The 21,896-nt window shown below is 32.1% G+C and overlaps 2 protein-coding genes across 2 annotated transcripts; one reads left to right on the top strand and one right to left on the bottom strand.

The window, feature by feature from the left end:
* Window positions 1-3,953: 3,953 nt before the first annotated feature.
* On the top strand, window positions 3,954-9,948 carry LOC105163662 (uncharacterized). Its single transcript, XM_011082101.3, has 8 exons — window positions 3,954-4,600; window positions 6,254-6,376; window positions 6,465-7,112; window positions 8,006-8,085; window positions 8,719-9,198; window positions 9,284-9,358; window positions 9,452-9,546; window positions 9,642-9,948. The coding sequence occupies exons 1-8, from the start codon at window positions 4,591-4,593 to the stop codon at window positions 9,712-9,714; spliced, it is 1,584 nt and encodes a 527-aa protein (XP_011080403.2). The 5' UTR covers window positions 3,954-4,590; the 3' UTR covers window positions 9,715-9,948.
* A 484-nt stretch (window positions 9,949-10,432) lies between these two features.
* Window positions 10,433-15,330, bottom strand: LOC105163663 (signal peptide peptidase). The gene is made up of 12 exons (XM_011082103.3): window positions 15,150-15,330; window positions 14,478-14,583; window positions 13,794-13,909; window positions 13,537-13,688; window positions 13,367-13,452; window positions 12,330-12,457; window positions 12,071-12,121; window positions 11,503-11,589; window positions 11,316-11,385; window positions 11,035-11,171; window positions 10,865-10,942; window positions 10,433-10,742 (listed from the first exon to the last, which is right to left on the bottom strand). Exons 2-12 carry the CDS (start codon window positions 14,515-14,517, stop codon window positions 10,665-10,667), a joined length of 1,023 nt encoding a protein of 340 aa, XP_011080405.1. The 5' UTR covers window positions 14,518-14,583; window positions 15,150-15,330; the 3' UTR covers window positions 10,433-10,664.
* Window positions 15,331-21,896: the final 6,566 nt, after the last annotated feature.

Below are 21,896 nucleotides of genomic sequence, written 5' to 3'. Positions count from 1 at the left end.
AAGTGTGGACTTATGGTATTTTCATATGGAAAATGTAAAAAAGAAATAGCAAATAAATAAAAATGGATAATAATTGAAAAACTTTGAATGTCTATTTCCATATGGTGTGTTTGGATTAGATTTTACTTTTTTGGTATCTTTCGTATGAAAATTAATTAATGGGTCTGAATTTGATGTATGATTATTGATGTGACTTTCTAACATATAATCGCGTAAAAATAATTTAATGTGTGAATATATATAATTAATAATGATTATTTTATCAAATTATGATATTATACTACACGTAAAAACATTATCGAAAATTAAATAGTTGTTTGATTTAGTCAATAATACAATATTTATAGAAACACATATTTGTTTTAAGTGAAATTTGGAACAAATGAAAATGAATAAATTTGTAAATATTTACAGTCACAAGTATTGCATTGCTATCACTATTATTGCCATTTCTAATATTTCATTTCTATTCTAGCAATACCCTATCCTTAATCCACCATCTTTCGAAACAAATACAAATTTACAGGACCATCTTCTACGGGTGTCGAAGATTCATTCTATCTGAAATAGTTTTATACCTTATTACATATATAATCGAAAAAACATATATTTCATACATTCGACGTATATATAGTATAAGAAATGTGAGAAGCATCACCATTTTACAGTAGACGCTCCTTTAATTTTTCTTTGGAGCCCGTACAAACTTCTTAAGAGCAGAAAAACCAATAAAAAGTTTCAAATGTCCTTTTGTTTTTAGATTCCAACTGATAAAATTTCAATTGATCTAAACTCATTCTCATCTCCTGAATCGCATAATACGTGATTTGAATATAAGACTCGATAAAGTATACATCTATACCGAATACAGATATGTTCTTGCAACTTCAACACCGTAAAAAAAAATAAAAAATGTTGTAGTAGTTATAGAAATAGCAAGAGTTGAGATGCATGTAAAAGAATTGGATGAAATGGGGAGGTGATAATGACCGACACCACGAGGGCCTGCACTTTATGAAAAGGAAGGGAGAAAGACTAAGAGAGGCACAAGTCAAAATCATGTTCATGCTTTGGTCCCTTTTTCTCTTTGATCAAAATCTTGCCCTTCTACTTCTTGCAATGAGATCATGTGCTCTCAGAGGCCCATAAACAAACACCTCTTCTTCTATATTTGCTAATTACAATCAACAAAGGGTCGTTTGTGGTCCTCAAAGTAGTCCCTCTTTTTACCACCTTTTTTCTTGCATGTATTCAACAAGCAATGAACATGCACGTGTGCTCCATGTGATTGCTTCAATTCTTTTTTAGATGTATGGTTAATTAGATAATGTGTTTGCATGTAGTAAAGGTTATAAGGTTTGGTAGTCTCCACGTTCTCATGTAATAGTATTGATTGGGGGATGTTGATCTGGGTTGGGCTTATCACTTATGCATCGAAAGATACGGAGGTAATCGGACAATCACTAAGGAGGGGTGAATTATGTGAACTCTTTCTCGAAATTACAGTATAATATTAGCATATTGCAGTCACTTACATCCTGTAACAATTACCATGTAAACTAATTTTTAACTCATCTTTCTGTACGCAATCAAAATCTTGTTAGTAGCTGGAGTAGAAAGTTATTATTGGAAGCACTCGTGGGGCCTATAACATTTATTTTTTTTCTTGTAGGTTGAACCCAAAAAATAATTAACTCTAAGGACCTATTATCGATAATGATAAAAACGCTAAAATTATAAATACACTAAAACGGTCTTAGATTAGAGGAAGGGAAGTGGGGTCCCGTTGCATCGGGTTGGATTTGGGAATGGATTTTGATTTCCTAGACCGAGTCGAGTCTATAATAGATCTCAAATTTTCTTCAAAGCTCACTTGGTAGAACTCCGAATAATATTTAAAAAATTTATTAATTTTTTTTAAGAATTTTTAATTTGTATTCAATATATGCATTTTGAAAAACATATATCGTATTGTAGCTATAATAATTTTTTTTTTGCAGATATTTATAAACAATAAAGTTATTTTTTAAATATTATATGAATAATTATTTAAAAAAAACAATAATTGGGTCTTGTGGCTGAGACGAGTGGTGGGTTTTGAGATGGGTTTAGAGCTGTATTGAGATTGGGACAGAAGTGTGAGAAGTCAATTTCAGTAGAGAGTACAGTTCTCCACCTTCTTCCAACCCCTCCATCTTCCATCCTTTGACTATAATTATTTTGAGATCGAATAATTGTTGACGGTTTTATAAAATAATTATTTTGAGATCGAATTTTTTTTTACCATTTTTAATATTAAAAAAATAATTATATTTACACTCCTAATTTATAATTTATATACACAACCTCTATCTACTATATAATTACATAAATCATTCCCAACAACAAAAAAATATAGATAATTTGTATAATAATGTTTTACGTAAAATTTTGAATGTTGTATGTATAACTTTTCAAAAAATATAACTGTTATTGTGTAAACAATATTGACATTTACGAGTGTATATATACTTTTTTAACAAATTAAAATAATTGATCTATAATAATCTATACTATATAAAAAAGAAAAACCCTTTTTCTTTTACAAACGGCAGTTATGACACTGCAACACCAATTTCATCGTTATACCAATAATACCCCTAATTTGATTTTTTTTTCTTTTCTTTTTATTGGTTTACATATATATTTTTTATTCATAATATATTTTAAAACGTAAAATAATATTTATTATATACATGCAGGGACGGCGTGCCATAATGGCTAGTATAAAAAAAAACCCTTGCACACTCACAACGACAGTTAATAATACCGCTGCACCAATTTTTTATAAAGTAAAAAATACCCTTCATGATAAAATAATTAACCTATTCAATTTTTTAAAATTTACATTAATTGATAAATTATTTCTTTTCTTTTGATTAATATAATATACTAGTTTATATATTTTATTTTTTTATAATATATTTTAAAATATAAAATATTATTTATTACATACGTACAAAAATAACGTGCCAAAATAATTAATATAAATAAATTATAAATCAAGAAATGCAGACACAATTATCCCTATTAAAAATGGAGAAAAGCAAGAATAGAGAGAGATGTTGAAGACTTTTAGCCCACCCCAAAAGCATTTGGGGTCTGTCGGAATGGACTTTTCCTTTGGGCCCAAATAGAAACTAAACTATTTGTTAGAGTGGCCTTTCATCTTTTCCTACGTCATGTGAACCAAGCTTTTTAATTAGTCCCAGGTGGTCATGATTTAGCCCTACACATGCCCACCTTCTAAAATTCAAATTCTAATGTGAATTGGCTCTTCCACTCTTATTATGTTGCTTGACATGACATTTGAATTAGATTCACTAAAAGTAATTATTCGAGTTTTCAATAATTATCGCTGCCCAAACGATTTCTATAAACGTGTAATTTATATTGAGTTGGGGATGGGTCAAATGGTACGTCATCCTCTGTACCCACAGAAATTAGCAGTAGTGTCTTACAGGTCTGTCAAAAGAATTGTACTTGTACTATGTGGACTTTATAGTTAAGAATAAAAAACTTAACACGTGAGAATTTACCAAACATTCTAATAACGATTGTGGATAATGCCACTGTTCGAACTATTAAGCGTGTCTTTAATACGTATCCATAACTCTAATTCTTAAAGAAAATGATCTTAAGAAACAAAGTCATAAAATGGGCATATAAAGAATTTCCAGATGAGGATGCATGAAGGAAAAGATTTAGTGCAAAAATTGGTGGGATCATTAAAGTAGACGAAACGTGTTTTTCCTGTAGTACTGAACAAGACTGTCTTTAAAATCAAGGGATTCATTTTCTTACACTGTCTGCACATGTATGGTTTCATTCAAGTCCCTGTTTTCCACATTAAATATTGTCCCATCAACAGCTCCGTATTGGTACTAAAAGATAAAGCAGCCTAGAAAAATTCTCCAGAAAGCAAAGAAAGTGTACAGTGAGGAGTGTTAAGATTAAACCCAAAATTATTCAAGGGAAAAATGGGAAATTTTCGTTGTTAATGCATCAAAGTTGTGATTTTTATACGAGGGATTTGTGATTATGGGAGTTTTCTGCAGTAGATTGGCGTAATCTGCTGCAGTTGAGAAGTTGAAAAGTCTGTGTGTGTGTTAATTAGCAGTTATTGTCGAGAGAGATGAAGATGAATGAATGAGAAAACCCATGACGAGAATTAAAGTGATACAGGAAAAGATATGCAAATCAAGCAAAAAGATTGCAGAAATTGACACCAAGAATAATACCAACCCAGAAAAATACTTCAATTGCTTTTTAACTTTTTTCTCAAACCCAGCCAAGAAACAAGAAAAACCTTCTCTCTCTCTCTCTCTCCCCCCGAGACACACATACGCACAGAGAGTATTGAGATATATATTTACCTAAAATCTCATGCAACCCACAAAGATTCGCTAGCTTTTATCTCTCTAGAATTTCTTGAATTCTTCGCCTAGTGGGGTTGGGTGAAATGTTGATGGGTCAATAGAGAAGCAGACAGAGAAAGGGAGTAGGAACAATATAGAAAAAGACCCAGAAAAATTGTACACCAGAAGAGTCATGGAGGAAGGTAGGATTTCTTTTCTATTTTGTTTTGCTTTGATTTTCATAACAGATCGTGATTGAGCAGTGATCTTGAGTGCATTTTGTTATGCTTGGAATTTTTTTTAGCAAATCATGAAATTTGGGGTGTTTTTTTTTCCCTTTCTTTCTTTGGTTTAATTTCCTCATATTTGGTGAGCATTTTGGTACAAGTGTGCCCGGGACTAATCTGGTTTCTGGGTTTTCATACTAATATGTCAAAACTGCATTTTGTTTATGCTTCACTTTGATTATACACTTGTACACGAGTAATAGAATAATTTGATTGGGATTGGATGAAGGGTTGCCTTCGGAATTGATAAGAGTTGTAGTAGGTGGATGAGTGCAAGCTACAAGACTTGATGTGTTCTTCATGGTTCTGTGGTTGTTTTGCTTCCGGTGGAGGAAGCTGCTCTTGTTTATTGTTTGTAGCTTTGTGTTTGCAGAATTGTTCTTTGTGCTTGTTAAGTTTACATGATTATCTAGATATTTTTGGAATAATTTCGTTTCTGGGAAAGAAGAAAATTTTGGCTAAAAGTATCTGCGAAATAGCATAGGGTAAGACAGATTTAAACAATCTAGATATTTGCTGAATGTGTAATGGATAAAATGTGTCTGCAAATAAGTATCATAAAACCTGATAAAATGGAGGATTACTCATCATCTATGAGCGGGCGGGCACTTGAAGTTCAACTCCTTTTGGTATATTTTTCTAGCTGCTTTTCATTTCTTTGGGTTTTCAAAGAAGAACTGGTGTCAAGTGTGCCTTCTGCTGCGGTTAGAAGTGGTATTTAGACATGGAGGTAAAATGAACTTGAACTCCATTGATTTGGCGCATAGTTAAGAACCAATTACATTATATAGATTAAAGTAAAGTTGAATGACTCAGCAGCATCGGATTAGTGTCCTGATCTATTGAGATATTCTTGAGTGTTACTTAGTTACTTCGTGGTCAAATGACATGAAGTCAATGAAATTATTACCTTTGAAAGACATGTATAGGCTTGGGATATACATACTCGCACAATTGAATTGGTGAAAGATGAAACATGAACAACGGAAGGTAATCCTCTTTAAATGAGAACAAGATTACAAGATGCACGCATTTATGAAGTCGTGAGGTCTACGTTACGTGTTTGCGCACATTGTGTTAAATTCATGAAATGTGCTTTTGTTTGTCTTGGTAGATTTTGTCACCTCTTTACAACTTTTTAGAACACGTGTTGTAAAAATTGACTTACTGTTTTTGTAGATTCTGCACGCAACCAAGAAAATATTTTGCCCACCTCATTAAAAGATGCAATCGTGACTATTCTTTTGAGTAGGGTAGCATATATTTTTAATGAAAATATTATTCCTGATGCTATAAAAACGCCACGTGTTACTCTCAAACTTGTCAAACAAGAGTGGGGCGAGTTGTCAAAATGGATTGCTTAAAGTTCCAATTTTGCTGTACAAGAGTGTACCAAAAGTGTTTAGTGTTAATATCTTCATATCCTCTGCTAAAGTATGCCCCTTTTGCAGCTTGCATGTTTGAGATGGTAGGTATATGGCTTCAAGCAACGGGTGCTGCTTATTATGTGCATAAATTGTTGTGTCCCTTTTAGCTGATTATCATGTTATGTACTTCAACTCCTTTCAGATCGTAATGCGGTAGAATCAGGTGAGATGCATTCTGAAGATGATAAAGCTCTTCTTGAGAAGAACAAGAAAAGGACTGTAAAGACACGCGCTCAGGTTCAAGCACTGGAGGCTTTTTATAATGGTAAATTACTCATCTTATCATGCCATGACTTGCAGGTATGTGTCTTTTGCTGCCGCAATTGTTGAATAATTTTTGTTCTTTTTCACAGAACATAAATACCCTACAGAGTCAATGAAAATACAACTTGCTGAGTCAATAGGTTTGACAGAGAAGCAAGTTTCTGGGTGGTTTTGTCACCGAAGGTTGAAGGACAAGAGGTTAATGAATGGGGACAACTATGTAACTGGAAAACAAGATCGGTCAAGTGGAGTCATACAAGATCGCGGCAGTGGGCTTAGGCAAGATTCCTGTGGCAGCACCAAACAGGGAGACGACAGGAATTTTGATACCAAGGAAGTTGAAAGCGGAAGGTTAACTCTCCAAGAATACTCTGCTGCAGAACTCACATTCGAGCATGGTGGTCACTATTCAGGAAACCACAATCGAATGGATGATGCATCTTCAGGAAGTAGTCCTTCATTACGAAATATGTCTAATCATCATAAAGATGACCACTTTGATGTGGCAACTTCAAGGTACCTGATACCAAAATTTCCTAGGGATGTAACTGGCGTAAAAACTAGGTCTGGCCCATCAGGTTACTTAAAAGTGAAGGGTCTAGTTGAGAACAGTGCTATAACTGCAGTCAAGAGGCAGCTGGGAAAGCATTATCAGGAGGATGGTCCGCCACTTGGGATTGAGTTTGACCCACTTCCTCCTGGTGCATTTGAGTCCTTAATGCAGGATCCGGTTGACGGTGAGTCAGAACCATTATATTTAGTATTCTTTCTGTAGCATCTACTTCTTTCTATCTTTTGCTGGTATTGTCAGTTCGTAAATCCACCTAGACTTTTTTATTTATATTGTCTGATGTTGGGGAAGTTTCCTACTCAATCTAGTTCATTATATTTGAAGGGAATATCTGAGAATTTAACTGATTGGATGCTTATCGAAAAGAATGTATGGATGTGTTGGAGAAGAATGCAGTAATAAGCTTGTTTTTACTCGGTGTTGCTGGGTTAAGATCTCACATGAAACCCCATGGTTACATGTATGTGTATAGCAGAATTAGTCCGAGCAATCATTACATCCATCCTTCATAGGCAGCAAGCTCATCTTAATAATGGGTCTGAAAGAATCTCTGTTTCATGTCATTTTATCATATCAGCATAATATTTAAGGTTTTATAATTTGTGTTTCTTGTCGGTCTGATCAAACTTTTTCACATATGCTAATCCCGCATCTTACAACCACTTGCTTGATTCAACTCAGTTTTTAAGGTGTTAAGTTTTTGGATCCTGTACATTGATTCTGTTTTTCAGTCCCGACCTCTTACACATCCTCTTGGTATTTTTTCCCCAAATTGTTCGACTCTAATGGGTCCCACCTGAGTAATGTTAATAGTGAGCATCAGTTGTTTGCTCAGTTGCCATGTAAGTAATAGACAGCAATTATTATAGCATTACTTGTGATTTGTTTTTACACGAGTATTTCCAACCATGTCGTGTTTCCTTCTTACTTGAGATTTTACATTTTATGTGAGGGTTTGCGGGATTCTTTTTACATATAAGTTTTCCCATATCTGACTTTAGTGGTGTCATTCATAAATTTCATCTGACCCTTGTTTTTTTCAAATATGAATTATGTCAGAAACTTGCTATACTGAAGAAGCTGTTCGGCCTGCCTCACCCGATGCTTCAAAAATCCGCCAGTTACCCAAGTTTGGCAAGGTGAATTAACTTGTATATGGTTTCTTTTCTTTATCTTTTACTTAGTTGGAATAAATTTTGCAAATTTTTTAAATGAAAAACATTAGTGATGTCTTTTACTTTAATAGTGCTTGTGTTGTTGGCCTCAGAAGGTTGCTGATTTTGTGACCTGAAAAGGTTATAATTAAATGTACGCTGATTGCTTGGAATGCACCTATTGAGATTTATGAAGGCAAAAAATGCATCATACTTTACTAGGCTGAAGAGTTTTGCATCGACATGCATATGTTAGATTTTGATGGAGTAGGCTAAACAGATGTCTGTTTGACTTGTGTTTCCGTATTTTCAAGACAAATACTAAAAGAAATTTTTGCATTGGTGTCTAGTTTATACTGTGCTTTAAATAGGTTACTGCAGAATGACTTTGTTACGTCCTCCATGGAGTGGAAGTCAGGCTTCTGTAAGTCTTAAGTCGGATATAGGATTTATGTTATCAAGTAGCATCATCCTTGTTATCTCTATAAATGAACCACCTCTAATTTGTGCACTTATGTTTGTTACTAGCTCACACCGCTATTGATTCTCTACTCGACCGGAAGTCACTTCTGCTTCAAATATGAGTATTGTGTTCTCATTTTATGTCGATCCTTACAGGGGTGTGAATACAACTCCAGTGTGGCTTCTCACAATTCTAATATGGATAGAACAGGTTTTAAAGTACCACAAGGGCCTGATTTTCCTGATACTTATGTTCACCAAAAGTATAAACAAAATACTAACTTGTCCCCTAATGGTGCTTACTATCCCTGGAGGAGCTCTTCTGAAGAATTGCCTAAAGTTTCTGGTAGAGAAATATCCGGTAGTGAGAGTAAAGATGAATATGGAGTGAGATACAGACAGGCACAGAGTGTTGAAGTTATGAGAATGAGTTCTGTTTCAAGCAATTGTCATCAGCAACACTTTGGTGGGAAATCGAGGGGAGATGAAGAGACTAGTTTCCACAGATATATTGACATGTGGAGAAAGAGTTCGCCGGGAGAAAAATTAGCAGATGGATCGTCCAATTTGGCCGTGAAAGGTTTTGAATACCACAATTATTTCGACAAAATGCAGCCCAGACAGCAGATTGCAAAGGTCTGCAATAACTTTTCGCGTCAATAAGTGATTGCAGTTTGTGACTTTGAGGGCTAATACTCTGCTTCAATAATGCCATATGCAGGATGGAAAAACTTGTGCTCAAAGGAGGATCATAAATGAGAATATGGTTAACATCTCTGGCAAGAACAGTAGTGCTGTAAGTGTTAGATGGATTGAGTCAACACCTACATTAATTTTGTTTCAAGACGGTATTTACCACAGTTCTCTTAACATCGTTTCTTATTCACAGGCTCCAAAAAGAATGAGGAACGAATTTCCTCAGCAGCCACTTCTAAAGAGATCATCAGCGATAGATAACCAACTAGAGACGTATCGAGTTATAAGGTTTGGCTTATCGCTCTCTATGTCCCCTTCTCATCAGAATATAACTTATGAGTCTCGACTAATGCAGTTTTATGTCTGTCTTTTTGCGTATTCAGGTCTGCAGCAGAGATGCCATCTAGTTATAGTGAAGATGAGGGAAGTGCCGAAACAAGTTCTTCAGTGGAGTAAGAAAACGGTCTGAGGATATGGTTTCCAGCTGAGTAATGGGGGATTGTACAGTTCTTTTATCTTCTATTTTTCCAGCATTTTGACATTAGCAAGCTGTTGTAGAAAACACTGATTGCCAGAGAGGACCCCTTCATTTGAAGTGGCCTTGTGTGATTAATCATCTGTTGTGCTCAGTTATTTAGTTTTCTTGTATAGAAACTTTCTTATTCAGGATCAAGAACTTCATTGCTCTTATTATGTGGTCGTGAGCTGCATTTCATCGTGGATGTATGAACGAAATGGAATATAAATATATTTAGAAACTAGATACCCAACATAATTTTCAGTTTTTATTATTTTTAGTCAATTATACAAATAAATAAAAGAGAAAAATAATCTAAAAAACTTAATCATAACTAATTTCAAATATTTTTTCTATTAATTTTAAATGTGTAATGAGCAGACTGTTTTCGATGGAGAAATTTGAAGGGATGGTCATTTTGTATAAAAATATGCTTAGAGGATATAGTCATTAATATATACTTTTTGTCTACGAAACGTAGTTAATTCATTATTTGGGCCAAACTGAAGAAAAATTAAACTTGTGTTTGGTTACAGTTTATCATCATTTTTCAGTTCTCAAGTAGAAAAGATGTAATTTATCAAATAAATAATTGAACTCTAAAGAAATGTTATATGTGTTTGTGTGTGTGTGTGCTTTTTATACATATAGATAATGTAATGATTAATATGGAAAGAAATAGAAAAAGGAGTGAATACTGAAGTTGTGTCTGAACATTGAGAAATCTCAGAATGGAAACTGTAAGAAATTATAATCTTTTGCTAATCAACAAAATCTGGTACAACAACCTGTGGCTGTGGCTGTGGATCATAAGTTAGTTGACTACTTTCTGATGTTGTTTCTTGTAAACAAATTGGATTTCTCTTCACTTCCATCTTCCAAATCAATCTCACTCTTCTTTCTTGCTCGACTTTGCATCATCAGCTTCTTCAGAGCTACTTGTTTTCGACTCATCAAACTCCAACAACTGCACAACATCGTACAGAAATCAACACTTACACGGTAACCAGAAAAACAGTCGACACAGAAATACAAAGGAAAAACAAATCTCTACTGGATCTCCTTTCCAAGAAAGTATAAATGACTCACAGGTTTGACTTCCCCGTTCCATATGCAATGCGCAGCCAGAAAACCAATAACAGCAGGCACAATGTACAATAGTGCAGGCTGGAAGAACATTAAGAGCCAATAACATAGGTAGAGCAAATCAAGATATAAGCATAAAATGTGAACACAATTTTGTCAGAAAGATTATTCACCTGTGCAGCTTGAAACCAGTTCATTACGATGATAGTGAGGATCAAACCAACTGTGTAGCCTACAAATGCGCTCTTAAAATATTGGCTCTCTTTCCCTCTGGAAACATCAAATCTTAGTGCCAATGCAACAAAAATTCCTGAAAAGTGAAAGTAAACCTTAAAATTCTGTTGAAACCAAGAAAGTCATCCCGAATTCACATGATGAAGTTTGCAGGAGGTGACCAGGTGAATTTCTAGCTGTACGGAAGTATAATGTTTGAAATTTTCGGTTAACTTCATACCTGGGATCACTATATCACCAAGACCTAGCATCGAAAATGGACGTGTAGAATCTGCTGTTGGGAATAAAAGCTGCAGAAAGTGAAGCATGAATATTATAATAGATAAAATGGGACTAGCATGTAGGAATAGTCAAGGGCTGTTGCTGCCATGATAGCTACACATATTTATAAGATTTGAAGTACAGACCTTTATAGGAGCGTCAAAAGATTTAGCAACGCTAACCATCACGGGGGTGAAAAATACCCAGAAAATGTCGTATACAAAAAGCCCTGTCTGCAATTTGCAGAACATACACATCAACTAAGGACAATTACATATTATATAATGTAGTATAAACCATAAAGTAAATCCAAGCATACATGTCTTATATATCATATAGATATAGCATGGAGGCATTTATACATTTTAATAACAAATAAGCATCATCATATATCAAGTATCATGATTAATCCTCTTTTTCCTCCCGTCCCTGAAACAGACTAAATGCTGGATTGTGAAATCAAACACCCTTGGAGTGATGACAATGACACCACCAACAATAACAACAATGATGTGTGTGTGTGTGTGTGTGAGAGAGAGAGAGAGCAATAAAAAGCGGAAGGATGAAAACTTGGATAAGGACATCATAGTTCGTAATACATTTGGACCAAGTTGATATCCCCATTCTTGTTTAAAGCCTCGAGTTTATAAAGAGAAGTTTTGAAGAGATTATATGATCTACAGTGACTGTCTATTCACTAATGCAATTCCTTACCAAGAGAATAGCACCAGTCTTAAATGAGCCAAGTGAAAGCATTTCGATCCCCTGCATTTTTTTCAAAGAAAAACCAGAGACATGAAAGGTCAAGCAAAAGCTTTCTCCTTGAAACTTGTACACAAAAAGAACAAAAGAAAAAGATTCTATATAAATATGAAAGCTTTACATTCCAGGTACATGAGTTCAATTCATGCATTTGCATGAGCTTGTGATTTTGAGAGAAATAAAGCTAAAGAAATCTGCTGCGCTGTCGAACCTGAATGCAGAAAGCAAGCCCCAAGACGTTGTTAGCTAGCCAATGCTTCTTTGAAGCATACCACGCACAAAAGAAGATTCCAGGAATTGCTGCAACAATCTGTGATTTTGTAAACTCAACCTCCAAAGCTGTACAACAGACAAGATAAATAAGTTTGCATGTAACAAGCAGTACAATGTCAATCAAGCAGATCAAATAGAAAGCTCGGACAACCCGTACTTCCAATTCTTGGAGAAGTTAATTGAGATTGAAAACCAATCACTAAACTGTTTTACGCCAAGTTAGATTTTCTAATCATGGACTGTAAAATTAGTGCAAGAAGGCATGCTAGTGTGCACAACTAGACAAAGATTTTAGACACTATCTAATCAGAACAAGAGTAGATTTTATGAAGAAGCATCATACAAATTAGAAGATGTCTTGTAACCAACTCAACCAAGTAATAATTGTATTTGACCTAGAAAATTATCCTTCACTCTCAGTAAAAACACATGCAATCTTCAACAGACATAATTATATCTCAGACAATCAAAGCTGATCAATGAAAACAAAAACCATATTTGCCCTTTTTACATACAAAAATCTTCATCTTTTCAGTGAGGAACCATAACAATTTCAAAATCAGAGAGTGCACACGCATTATAAACAAAATAGTTTCTTGACCTGGCATATGAGAATTCATCACAGACAAAGGACAAACAATTACACTCAACTTTCCACCGCACAGTTTGGATTTTCGGAGCAATTTACATCTCTGTCATATACTAGTAAACTCTTTTGAAAAGATAAAATAGTCATTCAAGGAAGTTAGAACGTAATTGTGTTAATCCCAATGGGTATTTGAAGCATCCTGGAAAAAGTATATAATTGGCATTACAAAGTGATACAGAAATTGAGCCTCAATTGTATCATCACATGCAACAAAATAGTATTGACGAGTAAAGAGAAATTTAAGGACTGAATGCATCAAAAGCAGCATACTCCCAATACAGGAACCAAACTAAGAAAGATATAAAGAGACATGAGTGAGTCCATACACCGAATATATGGGAAACGCCAAATAATGACATTATCATTCCATGGTTTGGGTAGAAATCTTTTGATTGCAGGTAACACTGTTGCCCTACAAAGTCAATACAAAACAGTGGAGGTTGATTAACAAATACTATTATACAGTAATGAAATAGCTCATAGGGGAGACACATACGAAAGAGCAGCAACCCCAAGAACGAAAAAGTAGCACGTTAATACAGCATTAACCAAGTCTTTGGACAGAAATTTGAAAAGCAAAAACAGTGACAACAACATCGCACTCCCAACCAGTGGGAACCGCATTGCATGTTCATTTGACATTGTTTCCTGCAAAATTAAATAGCACAGAATAAGAAAAGGTGAATACAAATTGCTAAAAGACTTAAGAAAGAGATGTTAATTTCTGGAATTTCATTTCGATGCCACACTTACTGATGGTGGAGTTGGCTTTACAGAACGATAGCAACCCACATAAACTGTTAGACAAGCTGTCAAAATGACATTTAAATTTGGGTCTACCTTCACAACTAGTGGGGCCAGGGTCAAACCTGCATCAATGAAAAAGCACCTTATCACAATGTGATGTGCTAAGGCCAAGACAAGGCTGAAACTATAAACTTTATTCTATCTGCATAATCTTCTTCCCCCCCCCCCCCCCCCATTCGTAAATCATCCAAAAAAATATACAAGCACATAGTAGAAGAGAAACATAAACTCTGACATGCAAGTGCAACAGGCATGAACAGAGAAGATGATAAATCCATGACCCCTGGAGTCTGGACACATCCTCAATTGAATCAAATTGAAAATGTTCTTTCACAAACTGTTACAATGTGAGTATGTTTATTTATCTTGCTACTTTAATGATGAAGAATTCCCGGAATTGTTTTTACAGATTGATTCATTAACACTAGAAGTTCAGTGCCCTTAACAGACGAAAATCTATATGGAAAGCACTAACCAACTAGGAAAAAACAAACACAACTCCTCGTATGTAGTGGAGAAACTGTAAATAGTAAATCATATACTTTCAATTTTTGCCATAGAAAAAACAACAGAAAGAACATTACTTATTATAAAAGCAAATGAAGTCAATGAAAGGGGAAAAGATCATACCTGCCAGGGCCAAATTAGCCAGACGCTCATTATTCTTCATTGTAATATCTTATTGAAATTCTGAACTATCCTCGTTTTTTCTCCACAGAAGCTACTCCACAAGAAACTAAAAACACAAATATATGAAATTGATAAATAATCAACGAGCCCATCAAACTGCAATCTTTCCAAGATTCTGTACATAAATAAGCAGGCTAGACTGCAATCCAACTTTACGTTTTCTGAATTTCCTTTTCAACAAGGATTAGGCCACTAAAGTTATCAGGGCACTGGAAAATAGCATCTAATGAATCATGCAAATTTAATATTCTTTCTTTACACAGTGCCCCAAGAAAAACTTTCGGGTATTGGCAAATTTAATCTCAAGATCATATCAAGAAAATAGAAAAAACAAAAAAGAAAAAAGAATAGAAAAGGAAACAACATAGCAAAAAACCCAATCCAATAGTTAAGAATTACATCTCTGAACCAATGTGCTAACTAATTCTTGAATTCTAATCATCGACCCACATTCTTGAACTTTTTGTAACAGAAAAAATCCAAACGAAAAAATTAGTCTTGATTCAAGAAAATAAAGATAAAAGCAAAAATATACATACATGTACGCACACAGGCACACACAAACACATACACATATACGTATAAATCGAGAGAGAAGCGGCAAAGAAAAACCTTACAGAAGAGGAAATTGATGGCGTTTCCTATCTCTCTCTCCCTGTACACTAATCTCTTCAATTCCAATCAGACAGATCGTAATCACCTTAAGTGTGTGCAATTTTCACACACCGAGACAGAGAAAGAGAGAGAGAGGGTTTAGATTTTCACACACTCGTAATAGAAAATCAAAAATGGGCTCATTTAGCATTTATAATTTTTTGGCAAAAAATCCCATCACTGGGACGTAGGAACTTCTTTCAGTTACAGTCGCTCGTACGTATTGTACATTTTGACCAGCGACGTGGGCTTTTCATGTGATAGTCCAATGTACAACCCACATGAAGCTGTGGTACCTAATAATCGTAGGATAAGATACTGTAGGAAATATTAGTTGCCCAACAAAGTAACTGTAGAATTATAAGATGCAGTTATGCTTAGGTGGATCCGCCACGTCCCCGAACGCGTACTGGCCCAAGGACCAAACGCCACGTCAGATTCTGAAAATATCTTCAGCAACGGGTTTGATCCAATTTCTCATAGATTATTCAAATTTTAATTAGAGAAAAAAAAAATACTTCCTGTAATTTGGTTCGTAGAATGCATAATCTGATTTTGGAATAATTAATTTTAAAAAAAAAATAATTACAATTTGAATTATAATTTTATAATTGATTGTAGCGTTACCAATGATTTCTCAATCTAATGATTGAGACTAAAGTTGAGGTCTCATAAACAAGTTCAAGGTCATGAATTTGAATCTTAATGGATAATTATCTCACTTTATGTGAATCATTGTAATTTACTTACAATCATATAGATGTATTGATTGAATCATCCCACGCGCGAAGCGTGGTTTGGACCATAACCTCTAAGACATGAGATGTCAGGTGAGTTAAGCATCATTAGCATACTATCATCCTCAATATCTAACTAACATATGTGCAGTGACAATATTACCGAGGATTAAATACATTTTACACTCTTAAATTATAAATAAAGTTTTCTCTAAAATATGCCTACCACGATTTTTTCCCTAATTAAAATATAATTTAAATTATTATAAAGAATTTTGTTTAAAATAAACATATCTAAAATTTATGATTTTTATAATGAGTATAGAATTTATATAGACTGTTTAAATTTAAAATTATTATAGTTTTTTGCATATTGTTCATAATTACATAATTTTTGCTTGTGTAGTTATACATATATTGAATTTTTTTAAAAAAATAAATTATCAATACAGTTTTAAAATATTATATCAAATATATACACTATAACATATGAAAATCTATAATATTCTATAAGTTTTTGAGTAATGATATGATATATTTTAATTATGTGTACACGTAATTGTATAAGAATTTATAAGTTATATACATACTTGTTTAATAAAATTATATGTAATTTATAAGTTATATACATACTTGTTTAATAAAATTATATGTATGATGTATTACACGTATTTATATATATATATATATATATATATTTACATGTACTTTTTAACATAAATAATTTTGCTGAGTGTTGCGTTCCAGTAGCACTACAATGGTCGCACGACATTCATAAAAATTTTAAGATTACTGTGGGACGTCAAACCTACAAACCAGACGCTAGACTCCAATTCTTATGTCAGTAACGTTCTTACTGAATAAATAATTGAAAAACTTGAATCAAAGTGAGAAAAGTGGTTGTAAGTACTATTGAAGTGATGAAAACCATGTGGAGTACAAAAAGTATGCTGAAAATATCCTAAAAATTGAGAGATAATGAGAGTATGAGTGTAATGCCTCGAATTATTAGATGTTCGTAAAGCATGATCCAGAAGGTAGTTGGGGTGAATCTGGTATCGTTGGATAGCTGCACGTGTTAGCTACATAATAAAAAAAGAATTTTAGAATTTGAATTTATCTAGACAAAATATAACTTTTGGTCGAGTTTTACTAAGTCCGTCCACGTATTCAGAAATTCAATTACTTACTAACTAAAGTGTTGATTCCAGCTGGGTCTCTTGGAGTCAACTGAAGATTTTTTACTGTGACGTGTATTAAGATATTAGCAACCTGCATAACGTATCATCTCTGTTGTATGATGACTCAGTTTGTCGGATTGGACTTGTTTATTGGATGTTAGTAAAACCAGTGCAAGTTATAGGCTTTGGTACCTTATTTTTGGGTCAGCATGGTATAACAAGGGTATAATGGTCACTTTATCAAAAAGTTAACGTTGGTAATTATATTAAATGAAAATGGGTGATTGAACTATATTTTAAAAAAAGAAGGGGGGTGGTTTAGCATATTTTTAAAACACATGAATGCTTTTAGCTGAGTTTTTAAAGCACTGGGTTTTATGCGATTTCGCGTATTAATATATGGCACTATGAAAAAATAGATTATTCCATATATTATAAAAGAATACCGCGTAAAAATCGTACTAAATAAATACTATCTACCACGGTCGAACAAAATCAGTACTAAAATTCAAGTATTTGAAACGATTTTCATCTATGACCAAAAAAAATTGTCATAATTTTTAATAATAATTAATATCTCAATTTCACCTACAAAAATAACAGTAATAATTGATCAAATTAATTAACCATAACAAAAAATTATCATTGTTTTCAATATTGACGTTGTTATACATATGAGTTAATTGTCAATAATAATAAGTTAATAACTTAGACATAAGTCGACGTGCTAATGAAATTTGTAAAAGTTGTTATTAATATGACAAAATAACAAAAAAATGTCTGTCCTTAATTATTATTATTGTACTTATATGTCTATGCTATATAAAAAGAAAAGGGCTTTTTTTTTTTATCACAAGTGATGGTTATGACACCGCAACACCAATTTTATTATTATGTCAACAATACCCCTAAATTGATTTTTTTCTTTTTTAAAAATATAATGTGTTGGTTTATATATATATATATATATTTTATTATATATTTTAAAATATAAAATATTATTTCTTATATGCACATGGGAACGGCGGACCATTGCGCCTAATTGATAATAATGGCAAGTTATGTTTTTTTTCGATAAACGTAAATTTCATTAAACAGAGAAAAAGTATAAGAGTGCAGTACAATTATGAATCATTATGAAATCACCCCGACAAATTAAGGAATCCACCGTAAACGATATAGACCAGAGCTAACAAGTTACATTTTCATAATTTGTGATATCTATATCAAGTTGATGATATAAAAACCAGTCAGCTGAATATGATAGCATATGATAGAGAAGGAAATCAGTGAAGTCAAATGGTGATTTAAATAAAAATGTTAATTATGATATTATTTCATGATAAAGGAAAAAAGACATATATGTGTGTATATATATATATATAAAATTTCTAACTTTATTTAAAATTAATTAATAATCTTAGCTTAATTAATTTCTTCTTCTCCGCGTACGTCGGCTGAGAATTTAATACTGAATTATTATTTTATATATGATATTGTTCAAGAAATTGTTTTAATTAATTCAGCCCCTCTCTCTCTCTCTCTCATATATATATATATATATATATATATATTACATAAATATTCAAAATATTAATTAAAGTCACATGTGTATATTAATTAAGAAATATATATATATTAAATAAATAAATAAAACGACGTACATTGATGACTCGAAATAGTCGACTTTTATTTTTGCACTTACCTAAAATCGTGACATGATTGAATAGTTCCAAATCGTGTTCATGTCCAATTAGTTTGATTCAATCCAATTAATCACTTTTCTAATAATATTAATATTAATTATTGAAGACTACGTACTATATAGATATAAATTAGATTTTGCTTTTCTTAATTGGAAAAATGATTTAAAAAATAATATTATTTTAATTAGTCCCACAATATTAATATACATATACATATATATATATATAGCAAGTTGATGATATAAATATAAAAAGTAGTGAGCTGAATATGATTGCGTGGAGAAGGAAATAAGTGAAGTCAAATGATAAATTAAAGAAAACATGTTAATTATGGTATTATTTTCATGATCATTTAAAAAAGTCACATGTCTATATAAATAAATAACAACTCAATTTTTCTGAGATATAGACTTCTCAAATTTTGTAACTTGTATGATCTTTAATGTGAACTTCAAATTAATTAATAATTTTAATTAATACAATTTTAGTTCTATAATTAACTTTAGGTCGTTAGCGTTTTTTATTCTATAATTTACTCTATTTACACATTTAATCCTCTTTTTTTTACGAATTTAGTTTTGAATCTCCTCCTTTTTTGACAAATTTGAAAAAGTTAGTTATACTATTAGTTGAAGGACATTTTTCACTTTACGAGAAATTAGAGTGGTGTCATTAACACCGTTTGTGAGTGTGGAGGGCCGTCATGGCACAAATCTCTACATACATATAATAAATAATATTTTTTTATATTTTAAAATATATTATAAATAATATATAAACCAATACATAATCGATGAACTTTAATTTACGGTTGAAGCCTATAATGATATATAAAGTTTGAGGTCACGTGTTTGAGATGATATGTGGCCAGCTAGATGACTTGTTTGATCTATTAGCTACCTACCTATGTTTACATATATTTTAATTTTTCTCATAACAAAATAAAAGAAAAGTAGTATTATTTCTCATGCTATTATTAGGATTCACCTTTTGTACATTTTTTTTTCAATGAATAATTTCATTTGCACTTATGAATTATGATTTATTTATATAAATTATTCATATTTTTTTAATTATGTAATTATAGAAACCACTCATCGCGATTGAAAAATAGGGATAGTTTATGTGACGGTGTTGACTTTTCTTAAAATTACATGCGTAATTTTTCAAACAATAAGGATAATTTCTGCAAATAATGCCAACATTTATAATAGGTATATACCTACGTAAATTTTTAAATATTAGGAATACTTTGTGTAAATAGATCGTATATAAGCTTTTCATAATTACTTGTATAGAAAACAAACAAATAGCGACTTTAAAGAGTGATCAACTTGCAACTCTTGAGACTTTGAGATTTTGACAATTCATCAAAAAGTGCTGAAAATTTCAATTTCAATGTGCAGTGCAAAAAGTGGTAATAAGTACTTTGATTGCGAGTGTTGATGGTTGTTTTGATAGCATGCATTTATTCACTTGCCCACCTCATGCCTGCTTAATTAAAATGGAACAAGAATTGACACTTACCATTTATTTTTTCAGTCCCATCCGAATTTTTTTTTAATCAAATCAAATCAATCATATAATAAGTGTAATATATTTATTATGTAATCGAGTACTTCTCTTGAGATGTACACTAATCAATATAAGACGAGTGTGTTACACTTATCATACTTATATATTCGTTCATGTCTGAGAAAAACCCGATTTGAATTAAAAAATATAATTCAATTGTAAATGATTTTTGTCCGAATTGTCTATAATTAACAACAATACTATTATAAAGACAACTTATAATTTTATGAAATTTTTTTGTTATTGGATTATCACTGTATATATGTATGTCTTGACTAGTACATATATTTTTTAATATTGTTGTTGTTGATAAAATAAAAAAAAAAAAATTGTTACTTAGTACCTAAATTAATGATAATACTAGACTTATTATTATTATTATTATTATTATTATTATTATAAGTCTCTATATTATCTTTTATTTATATTGTATTATTTTCTTGTAGTCTGGATATAGACTAGAAAGAAAATTTTTATTGCCTATAGTTTTATTCGCTATAGACTCGTGATAAATAACTATTATTCAACATGATTAAATCAAAATTGATTCAAAAACTTTATTTATCCACTATATAGAATAGAAAAAATGTTTGTCAGGACTCTAATTAGTTATGACAAATATTTTTAGCTACACTGGCAAAAATCACGACCAATAACTCATGTTGCGTGGCCGTGGTCAACATGCATGTAATTATTTGTTACATTTATGTACTTTTAACCATGACTAATAATATTATATTTCTTCAGGTGATATTATCTTAATTTTACATTAAATAGATGTTTCAATATTTTGTTTTCCATATCACATAATATATATATATATATATATATATAGAAGGTTTGAATTAGATGCCAATGTACACCGTATCATGTGCCAATTTCCAACTTAGAGTTTGTTTTGGTCATATCTTTTTAGGTCTTGTAAATAAATGCATGGGGTCACATGACGACATTCAATGTACGTCAAGTTCAATTAATTAATTAATTAATTAATTAGTATATTTTCACTTAATCACCATAATTAAAAATGAACAAACACGACTACACAATTTTTATTTTTCGTTATTTTAACAAGTAAGATCAAAATATTAGCCGTAAATATATATATATATAAGTAATACCTATGAGCAATGAGAAATAATTTTGTAATGTTAAACCAAGATTAATAAGATGATTATACTACAAAATTAAAGTTGCATGAGTTGTGGGCGGTCTATTATCTAACAAGTCGCGCAGTAATTATGTTTAGGAAAACATCACCTTAAAATGACAGTTAGATCGTTTCAGAGCCGGCATTACTGACCACCCACCCCACCCCCTCAGCAACATATACATACATATGCACACATACATCAAGACTTGCTCAAAGTCAATCCACTTCCTCCATTACACTAATATATATACATATACATTAATATAGTATATATCTACGTACAAACTAATCCTCAAATCCAACATTTCTTGTCTAAATCTCAGAGTTTAATTGAAACTAAGGAATCTTGATTA

Source organism: Sesamum indicum, linkage group LG6 (genome assembly GCF_026168435.1).
Source record: "Sesamum indicum cultivar Baizhima isolate 11 linkage group LG6, ASM2616843v1, whole genome shotgun sequence".
Classification (NCBI taxonomy): domain Eukaryota; kingdom Viridiplantae; phylum Streptophyta; class Magnoliopsida; order Lamiales; family Pedaliaceae; genus Sesamum; species Sesamum indicum.
Note: the sequence above shows the minus strand (reverse complement) of the source record. Positions and strands in the feature narration are given on the sequence as shown.